General features: G+C 46.7%; 1 protein-coding gene across 3 annotated transcripts; it reads right to left on the bottom strand.

The window, feature by feature from the left end:
* Positions 1-348: 348 nt before the first annotated feature.
* On the bottom strand, positions 349-9,985 carry sema4ab (sema domain, immunoglobulin domain (Ig), transmembrane domain (TM) and short cytoplasmic domain, (semaphorin) 4Ab). 3 transcript variants are annotated; one of them, XM_058047643.1, is made up of 15 exons: positions 9,771-9,985; positions 7,724-7,939; positions 7,368-7,528; positions 7,189-7,248; positions 6,141-6,239; positions 5,974-6,067; positions 5,779-5,901; positions 5,586-5,713; positions 5,323-5,504; positions 4,883-5,027; positions 4,044-4,233; positions 3,839-3,954; positions 3,609-3,772; positions 2,948-3,042; positions 349-2,820 (listed from the first exon to the last, which is right to left on the bottom strand). In XM_058047643.1, the coding sequence occupies exons 2-15, from the start codon at positions 7,824-7,826 to the stop codon at positions 2,024-2,026; spliced, it is 2,457 nt and encodes an 818-aa protein (XP_057903626.1). In that variant the 5' UTR covers positions 7,827-7,939; positions 9,771-9,985; the 3' UTR covers positions 349-2,023. The 3 variants fall into 3 exon arrangements, with proteins under 3 accessions (XP_057903626.1, XP_057903627.1, XP_057903625.1); XM_058047644.1 differs by lacking the exon at positions 9,771-9,985 and adding an exon at positions 8,493-9,709 and having other exon boundaries at positions 349-2,805; XM_058047642.1 differs by lacking the exon at positions 9,771-9,985 and adding an exon at positions 8,493-9,709.
* Between the last annotated feature and the right edge of the window lie 740 nt (positions 9,986-10,725).

Consider the following 10,725-nt stretch of genomic DNA (forward strand, 5'->3'; position numbering starts at 1 on the left):
CACGTGAACGTTAGAAATCAGTCAATGCTAAAAGTTAGCATAGTTGCTAATGTACAGTAGCCTAGTTCAAGTGCAGCTACACTAGCTATGTCTTTTTGTCTTCTCTTCTGACTCGTCACGCTAAGACACTTTTGCTGTTTTGTAGTGACAGCTGTGTTCTCCCCTGCAGTCGAGCAGGATTTGATCCAGATGTGAAAATACAACATTCCACCACACGGCGCATTCCAAACGAGTACCGTTGGGAATTACCAGAACTTCTGGGAACTTTTGCGTTGCGTTGTTTTCCCACCTAATCATGTTATATCTTGTCTCACCTTTCCGGTATACAGTAGTGCTTTTTAAAAAGGTACACAAACACGCCGTTTCAGGCTGGTGACTTTAATGAAATGGAGTGGTCATTTCCAAACACAGTCCCCAAAACACCACAATGGAAATGTGTTGTAAGAACAAGGAATGCTTGTCCTAAAAAAAGGCAAGACAAAGGCATACAATACATCCAAAAAAGAGTAAACACTCAGCCCATTTGGTCCCGATTCACTTGAAACGCCATTTACATCCAGCCAAGTACAATATTCACCCTGTTTTACAACATTAAAACTGCTTAAAACGATCACCTGACATTCGCACAAGACTATGTGCACTTGAAATGGTGGAATAATCACATTATTGTAGGGTCCAAGAGTGTCAGTCACAGCAGCTCATGTAGCCAAGGCACGTGTGCAATGCTATCCCATAATAGCCAGACAGCTGAAGGTAGAGAGTCAATGCTGCTGGAATCATCAGGGACATGAGAATTGAGAAGGAAAAAGTGAAGTTCCATAGTACCATCATAAAAGGACCAGAATGTGCAAACTACTGCCTTGTGTTATTTCCTAAAACTCAACCCAAAAAGTCATTTTTGCTTTTTGTGGCTGTAGGAAGCGTACCTGTAGCAGTCACATGGCATCGAAACTAGCTTGTCTTCACTGGTAGAATCCAGTTAGGTGAAAAGACACACGAAAAACATTCACTCTGCAGCCACTGGGCATCTTAGGAAAGGAATATTATGGCCACACTGAGAGGAAAAAAACCTACAGCAATGAAGTCAGAAAATTACGATTATAACACGAGAATAAAGTAGAAATATTACGAGAATAAAAGTGCAATATTACAACAAAAACTTGTACTGATGACAAAAATCATACTCATTTCATTTAGATGTTATTCTCATTATGTATATTTTTCCCCTGATAACTAGTTACTAGTTACTATTCTTGTAAAATTATGACATTATTCAAATGTACAACCTTTTGCTGTTATTATTATTATGCCTATACCAGGGGTAGGGAACCTATGGCTCTGGAGCCAGATGTGGCTCTGAAACATCTCTTAATATGATAAAATTGATGAGAAATTTGTATTTTCTGACATTCATTCATTCATTTTCTACCGCTTTTTCCTCACGAGGCGTTGCTGGAGCCTATCCCAGCTGTCTTCGGGCGAGAAGCGGGGTACACCCTGGACTGGTGGCCAGCCAATCACAGGGCACATATAGACAAACAACCATTCACACTCACATTCATACCTATGGACAATTTGGAGTCACCAATTAACCTAGCATGTTTTTGGAATGTGGGAGGAAACCGGAGTACCCGGAGAAAACCCACGCATACACAGGGAGAACGTGCAAACTCCACACAGAGATGCCCGAGGGTGGAATTGAACCCTGGTCTCCTAACTGTGAGGTCTGCGCGTTAACCACCGCTAACGACATTTTAAAGAAAAACATGACAGGAATCATATTATATGGCTGTCATGGAAAGGTTCCCGACCCCTGTACTAGACTGGTCTACTATTTTTCTGATCAGTGTGGTCCTAAAATTCCTTTGTAGCAATGAACCCGTCAAGTGTCAACACTTAAATTACCACAGTCTTTCATCCGAACGCATCCAGTACCGTTCCCCACCCTGAGGGTCGGCTTTGCAAACAGACCGTGCGTGTCCGTGGAGGGCGTCTCCTGCCGTGTTCCACCAGTCATGAATACTCAGATGGGCGTGTTGGGCAAGTGGCCGTTGGAGCCTGTGAGTGCTCCGTTACAGAGCACGCCGCTAGCCTGTCCGCCGTGATGGATGTGTCCGTTGCGCTTGCTCTGACACGGGTTCCCCCGCAGGGCCTCGTGCTCCACGGGGGTCCTTCTGTCCGAGTCTCGGCAGGGCGTGCCTGGCGCCTGCGGGGCTGTGCGACTGCGCCATCGCTGCTTGGCGCCATACAGCAAAATGGTGAGAAGGAGGCTGAGGCAGAGCACCAAGAGGACGGACACCACCACCAGCTCCTTCAGGTAACAGGGAGTCGATCCTGACCTCAGGGGCTCACCGTCTGGGAAGGCGGCCTCTTTGGGCGCCGTTTTCACCATCCACAGGGTGAAATTCCTGCCCCCCTGCCCTGCGGTGGTCCGAGCGTCCCCACTGGCTAACGTCGGATCAGCCTGCTTGGATTCAGTCCTTTTTGGCCTGGCTTGCCACCCCGTAGGCGAGGGGTGTGTCTGTGGCCGTCCCTGATTGGTGGGCGTCTGAGGCGGGGGGCTGCTCCTCTGTTTGACGTGGTAGATGGCCATAGTCTGCTGGAAGCCGTTCTCCGTGGACAAGCAGAGGTAGTGGCCCAGCGTGGCCGGGGTGGCCACAAAGCTCAGGCTGCCGTCCCCCAGGTGCAGATATAGATCAGACGACAGGCGGCTGTTTGGACGCTCCCAGGACTGGCGGGACAGGCGGGATGCGGCGGGACACTGCAGTCGCACCACCTCGTTTAGAGACACAGACACCAGCTCACCTGTGGGACAGGAGGCTGATAAACAGATGACGGCTCAAGACCTTTAATCCACCTGCAGCAGCTACTCTATATCAGACCTTTCTAGTACTGGCATCTTCTGTTGTGAAAACTGCAGTTTTTTTTACTACTATGTGATGCTTACCTGCAGGCAAGTTGTTGGATCCAAACTGGGTTCTGTGTGTTAATGCAACACTTTTGCAGGCCTTTTCCACGTTGCCGCTGACTACATCCTGGCCACTGGCGAGGGGACGGCGTCAACGTCAGTCACACCAAAAGACGACTGAAGATACAGTAAACCTCGGATATATCGGACTCGGATATATCGGAAATTCGCTCACAACGGACGGATAAAAAAAGAACCAATTTTTCTGTAATGCATTTCCAATAAAAATTCATTGCATATATCGGATTTCGGATAGAACGGATTTCGCCTATTTTGGACAAAATCTCCAGTCCCGTTCCAATGCATTTCCATTAAATTTCCTTCGCATATATCGGATGGCCGCATCGTGGCGCTCCGATTCGCCGAATCGTGACAGGCCGCTATACGACGTCATTTGCAGCGTTTCCAGCGTTGCCTGCGTGTCCAGGTACATTGGAAACATAGTCAAGGAAGTGCCTTTTTATAACGGATAAAATCCGATTCACGCATATATCGGATATAAATCCGATATATGCGTAAAACGGACATTTCCCGGTATACGCATATAACGGATTTCGCTTATATCGGACAAAACCAGTGGGAACAATTGAATCCGATATATCCGAGGTTTACTGTAGAATGAAACCGTGATGACACTCACAGGTTAGCGTGGCCGCTGGAAACCTTAACACAAGCCCGGAGGGAGGGATCCCACCCGCAGAAGGGGTCTCGCGCCAGGACACACTGAGCACAGGTCCAGTAGAAAGAGCAGTTGGCGGTTGAGAGCCTGAGCACACCCTCTGATGTACCCACGTATATCACACCCTGTAAAGACGTGCATGTGGGTATATTTCATGTTGAATTAACGCTGACATCTTTCCTGGGGTGTACCTTGGGTACGGACAGCTTCAGGTTCTTGACAGGCTGCGGTTTCTCAAAAACCTGCACCTCCTCCACGATGTGGGCGCCGCTCTGCAGCAGCACCACTTTGTGAAGGTAGCCCGACTCTGAAACAGTAGAATTGATGTGTTTTTTTTTCCATCCATTTCCATTTCATAACGGTGAAACGTGCCACAAGACAACACGGCGTCAGCACCCGTGAGGAGAAAGAGGACTGTGTAGGCCACGTTGTTGGCCGCCTGGACCCTCTGGACGCTCAGATGGCTGTAGATGTGCTCGGCGGACACTAGGGTCAAACTCCTTCCCACCGACCGCACGCTGTCGTCAGCCAGGAAGTTTTCTTTGACGAAACGTAGAGCGTTGTCTGACGCGTTGTGCAAGCCGCACTGAAACACACACAAGGTGGTTGATGACAGCTTCTTCCAACATCACCTAATTTGACATATTTGTTTTTACACTTTTAAATAGTTTCGATGAGTGCTTTAATGGGGTGGCACGGCGGTTAGCCGCAGTGGTTAGCGCGCAGACCTCACAGCTAGGAGACCAGGGTTCAATTCCACCCTCGACCATCTCTGTGTGGAGTTTGCATGTTCTCCCCGTGCATGCGTGGGTTTTCTCCGGGTACTCCGGTTTCCTCCCACATTCCAAAAACATGCTAGGTTAATTGGCCACTCCAAATTGTCCATAGGTATGAATGTGAGTGTGAATGGTTGTTTGTCTATATGTGCCCTGTGATTGGCTGGCCACCAGTCCAGGGTGTACCCCGCCTCTCGCCCGAAGACAGCTGGGATAGGCTCCAGCACCCCCCGCGACCCTCGTGAGGAAAAAGCGGTAGAAAATGAATGAATGAATGAGTGCTTTAATGCATTAACATGACAGTGGTTAACTTGTGTTTACATGTGTATGGTAACAGTTGGACTCTGGAACTGATTCATTTCTCATGCGGACTAGTGGCTTTGGAATATGAACAAATCAGAGCTCGACCTCAGCGACCCTTACCCCGCATGCACGTTAAAGATAATTGCGACCATTTACCTCACCCGGATTGGCGACCTTCTCCTGAACCCGCGTGCTCCACTGTAACGTGTCGCGGTTCAGGACTTTGTAGTTGCCCGAGAAAGCCGACCTGATGTCCGACAAGCGGAAGGAGCACACCGCCGACTGCCCCGAGTTGACAGACCTGTGCGACGGAAACATATGAAAAGACACATGAAGCCATAACACAGAGATAAGACAGGATTGCTAAGGAGAAGCCATGAGTGTGGCTGCTGATCCATCACATGTTGTATAGTATTACAGAGTAGTGACACAGTAGCAACTGAATTCAGCTTAGAAAATGTGTAGTATATAATTTTAAGTATTTAGTCACTTGAAAAAAAAGACTGGAATTTTTACCTTGCGTTTTCCAGCTATTCAAAATTTGATACACAAATACACGGAAATAGTGCTAAAAATGACACTTGACCCTTACTGACCACTGAGAGGTGAAGATGCCATAAAATAGCATGTCGTCGACTGGGGCGCCCTCTATTGGCGGGAGGCTGTCGATGTCCTGGATGACGTTGTAGGGCAGCTCGTTGTCCGCCTGGCACAGCAGCTGAGCTTTGGCAAAGGTGGTCCAGCGCCTCTGAAGCGTCCGCTGGCCCCCGACGTCACTCTGAAGAAAGAGCGCCATGTTTATTATTGCAGCTGAAGAAATGCACGGCGTAGTTACATTTTTTTGATAAAGGGTCGTTACCGTGCAGATTTGAGAAACTCGAGACACGATGAACTTGTCAATGAAGTCGTACTCTCTGCCCACTTCGCTGAAGAAGAAGTAGATTTTGCCGTCATCGGGAAGGAAGGTGGAACTGATGAAGGTAGGATCTACAGAAACGCATTGATGACACTTTAGTGTTATAACAAAGCGTATGCTGACGGCATATCCTTACCCTCCAGCCACCCCAAGGTGTCATCCAACTTGAGGTCCACACGTGCGCCCTCGCTGAGGTGGCGGGAGATTAACGGCCAGTTGCCCCTGTAGTCGGCCACCGTGCCCGTGTACAGCTCTCCATCTGGGACAGATCGCATCACGTTAAAAGCAACAGCCGCAAAGCACAGCATCACCCAGCCTGCCCGTGACATACCCACGATGATAGCAGTGTTGCGTTGGTATGGGTCGTAGGGGCAGCGACCTCGTCCCTCGTCAGGCTTGAGGCTCACTGTTAACGTCTGAGAGTTCTAAAAGCGTGCCGCTAGATGTGAGCTAGGTCTCTGTCGCTGTGTAGATTGCCAACAAAAGCCACAAACTTACAATGTAGATGCAACGCGGACTGAAGGCAAATGTTCCACAGGCGTAGATGTGGGTGGCGTTCAGGAACTGCAACACGCGGATGAAATTAGGACAGTCCGTCTGGAGAAAAGGTGAGCAAAAAAATCAAGTCATCTGTAATGTTAAATTGATGACACATTACCACACATGATAGAGTGACAAAAAGTTCTCCTCCCATCCAGTGTGGAAGTGGTAAGTTTTGGGGGTCTTACTTTATCTATGCGGGTATCTATTGGATTTTTAATGCTCTAACTATGAAAACTTTCAATTTATTAATACTGAATCAGACTTTTTGGAAATGCACAAATAGCCATCAAGTCTGGAACCAATTAACCATGATAAAGGAGGGACGCCATTTGTAATTCATTTTTGTTTGGCATTTTAATTGTGGAAATGTAATCATTATTACACATACTAGCAAGTATTTTATGCACAAGCTAATTTCTTATTCATGTATATTGATGAAATGAATGATTTTTCATCCCCAAACTACAATGTAGTATTTTATTATTTTATTCATCATATTTTATTCATCATTTTCATTGTGGTGGTCTAGTTGTTAGCGCGCAGACCTCACAGCTAGGAGACCAGGGTTCAATTCCACCCTCGGCCATCTCTGTGTGGAGTTTGCATGTTCTCCCCGTGCATGTGTGGGTTTTCTCCGGGTACTCCGGTTTCCTCCCACATTCCAAAAACATGCTAGGTTAATTGGCCACTCCAAATTGTCCATAGGTATGAATGTGAGTGTGAATGGTTGTTTGTCTATATGTGCCCTGTGATTGGCTGGCCACCAGTCCAGGGTGTACCCCGCCTCTCGCCCGAAGACAGCTGGGATAGGCTCCAGCACCCCCCGCGACCCTTGTGAGGAAAAGCGGTAGAAAATGAATAAATGAATCATTTTCATTGTGACGCCAATTGCACAGTAAGTGTGGGTATGAGTGTGGCGTGTTCTTTCGGCTTGCATATTTGCCACATTGAACTTTGGAGTTTGGTCGGCATTTTCAAACTGTGTGCAAACAAAGCTACTTGCCATTTTCTTGCCTTTCATAGAACACTGGTCCAGGTCTTTCTCTGAAGGGCTCCAGTCAAGCTAATAGAGGAGATAGAAGAAGAGCCCCATGTAGAACTTGTATAGCATCGTGATATTAACATACATTTTAATTATAGCCTGATAGCAAGTCACGAATCATGGGGGCACCTTCCACTCACCTTGTTCCTCAGTACGATGGCATCCTTGAGGCTAACGTCCAGCGCTAACACTGCATCCCTCCCTCCCACGTAGAGCGTGTCTCCGTCGTCGCTCAGCAGCAGCGTGGTGGTGTTGCCCACGTCGGGGATGCTGAAGCGGGTGAGATGTCTCCCGGGGCTACCTGTCATCACACGCCGTTTCACACCGGGATTAGAGACTGTCACTCGCGGCAACAACAATACATGTGGATGTCGAAGATAAAACAGTAGAGTCTTTGTGATGATTGTGTGATTGGCGTCAGTGAGTAAAATCATGTATAAGATGTGATGCCATTGTTTACTATTTTGAAATCCAGATTAGCGATGTCTACTCTCACCTATGGGGAAGGAGACCCTGGAGGTCAGGGTGGTCACATGGGAGATCAGAAAGCCCAGGAGAGCCACGATGAGGGGCAGCAAGTGATGGCGACAACTATCCATCGCAGCGGGAAGTTGACGGGGTCCACGGCGTTAAGGGGTCGTCGTTAGGAGGGGTGGCGTCCCTCCCTGGGACCACATCCTCTGGCTTGCTGGGGCGACCATCACTGAAACGGCTGAAGGGGTGGCACAATTAGAGGCAGACATTATATTGCATGAGTACTTATCAATAAATAATAGTACTGCACAAATACTGATAACTCACTGAAATAGACACTGTAGATGTTGCACTATTCGACCACTATGGTGCTGGTGCAACAGTTGACTATTATTATTGTTTGCATGATTAAACAGCGATTTTGTGCAAAAGTGATGTCAAAATTAACTGAACTGAACGTCTTTGGGCATATTCTTTGAGTGCTTATTGACCCTTTTAGTGATTTCGTGGCACATATATCACATGGATACACACATGTACCGTAGCGTCACTAGCCACCACCGTGGGCTAACAGTTAGCTTCCCTCCAAGCCGGTTAACAATATAATTGGCAGTGAGTAAAGTTGGGCTAAGCTGGTATTGCAACGATAAACTCAGCGAAACATACCACAGGAACGATAAAAGCAAACCGATTCGCCTCACCATCTTGTAGCAGGTATAGTCTTTGTTTGTGCAACAAATTATAACAACGATAAGCAAGCGTGTTTTGATTGATAGTTAAAGTTAGCTTACATCTTTAGCGTCGCTAGCGTCCTCTTTCTCTTCGGTTTGTCCTCTCCCGACCACAGAGGCGAACACAAACGAGGGGAAAACGCTGACCGCGGCGAGTGAGCGAAAGAGTGGGGTCTTTACTATGTCAACAAACAGCCTCCTCCCATCACCGGACGGACTGGAGCTGGCCTCCGCCTGCTGGTCAACAGCTAGCATAGCAGCCGGACAGCAGCAGGGACGGAGCTAGGTTTCGCACAACCCCATGGCTTGGTGCCCGCCCCCCCCAAAAAAATGAATTGGAAATGTATTCAACATAAATCCTGAGAAATAATTACCATCCCGAACTAGTGAAAATGTATCTTATTTATTATAAACAAGGTGACTTGCCATGTATATGCACTAACGCTAGTACTAAAACCACATTATGATGGAAGACACCCTCGGCCATCTTTGTGTGGAGTTTGCATGTTCTCCCTGTGCATGCGTGGGTTTTCTCCGGGTACTCCGGTTTCCTCCCACATTCCAAAAACATGCTAGGTTAATTGGCCACTCCAAATTGTCCATAGGTATGAATGTGAGTGTGAATGGTTGTTTGTCTATATGTGCCCTGTGATTGGCAGCTGGGATAGGCCCCAGCACCCCCGCGCCCCTCGTGAGGAAAAAGCGGTAGAAAATGAATGAATGAATGAATGATGGAAGACGGTGTCCAAAAACACACAAAAAAAACCCAAAACAACTGCAACTACACAGAACAAAAGGAAAGTTGGATGACAAAAGGTGCATTTGTTAGCATGAAGACGTTAGCATAACGTTTTTCTCTCATGCGGTTGTGTTGTGTGGCATTTGCAACATTTTTCTTTGGGTGATTACAGCATTTTTTCATTTGCAGCATTTGATTGTTTTTGAATGGCTTTGGATCATTTCTTATGCCATTGTTTTCTCACTGATTCCCGATTTAAAAATGCTGATTATTTGGACTGATTAGTGCATTAATCTGCTAGTTTTTAGGTCATCGGTGAGCTTGAACGCTCATAAAGTATCATTCATTCAACTCTGCAAGCCCTCTTACTTGAAGCACTGTAGCTTGAACTATTGTATATTGTTTTTGGCCTCTGAGATATCACCTCACAGACACAACATACTTTTTCAGGGTTGAATAGAAAGCTTTCAGTGAGTACAGACTGTTCAATCTCTTAAGGTTTATTTAATGTCTACAAGTCGTTAATCCCCATCTGGATTTAAATATGGCAGACACTTAACATGCACTTTTAAACACCCAGGGATTGGATGGAAAAATACCTTTTTTTAGATGTTCCCCATCTTGCAGAGGTTCCTGATGTTTGACTCCACGAGGTCAACCTATCAGGAACGTAGTATGGACAAGCCTGGTGGAGATGGTTCCATCTTCATCCGAGCACATTTATCTTCCCAGGTTGGGCCATGGACGGTGTGCGCAATTCAGTGTTGAAAGTAGACTTGGAGCGAATTAAGAGAGGGAAAGGAGAGAGCGTAAGATGGCTAATGAGAAGAAAAGCAGATTGGGAGAGGATTAGCTCACGGTGACCTGAAAACAGCCACGCGGGGGTAAGAAGCTGGACACTTCTCGCAGCGTCAAATGTGAAGCTGCAAGAAGAAGCATTTTGCGACATCCCTGTTGTGAAGGTGTATTTTATTTATTTATTATTATATTATTTATTTTTGTTCTGCATAACGGGACAAAGTGATTAAAAAAAAAAACAGAGGCGGGATGCTACCTGTGTGTAAGGATAAGATGCACCTTAGCCAATCACAGAGAAGCATATCACAGGCTCCTCCCATGCTTTCCTGGTATTTCAGTGCAACATGTCATGATTTTTGTATGTAAAAAAGTTATTATGGTTTGCATAGGGCCCCTGCACAAGTGACATGGCTTATCAAGACAAATTGCTCCGTTTGTAAAGTAGGATTACAAAAAAAAGCACACAGTTGGGACAATATCCCGCTTGGCTGGGCCTGATGCAGATATACATATATGCTGCCGGTTCAAATACTGCATGGCAGTCGCATCAAAGTAGACAGACACGTTCCTGACACCTCCCTTCTAATTGTAACACTATTTACTTTGCTGTGCCCTCGTAGCGCCAAATGAACCTCCTTCCTAACCTTTGCATTCCAGCACTCTTCCTGTTTCCTTACTCTCTTGTTTTCAGGAGGGGGGGCACTGTGCAATTGTACTACACCTGCCTGCACAATACAAGAGCTTGCAGTACCTTCA

The sequence above is a fragment of the Doryrhamphus excisus genome, chromosome 14 (genome assembly GCF_030265055.1).
Source record: "Doryrhamphus excisus isolate RoL2022-K1 chromosome 14, RoL_Dexc_1.0, whole genome shotgun sequence".
Classification (NCBI taxonomy): Eukaryota; Metazoa; Chordata; class Actinopteri; order Syngnathiformes; family Syngnathidae; genus Doryrhamphus; species Doryrhamphus excisus.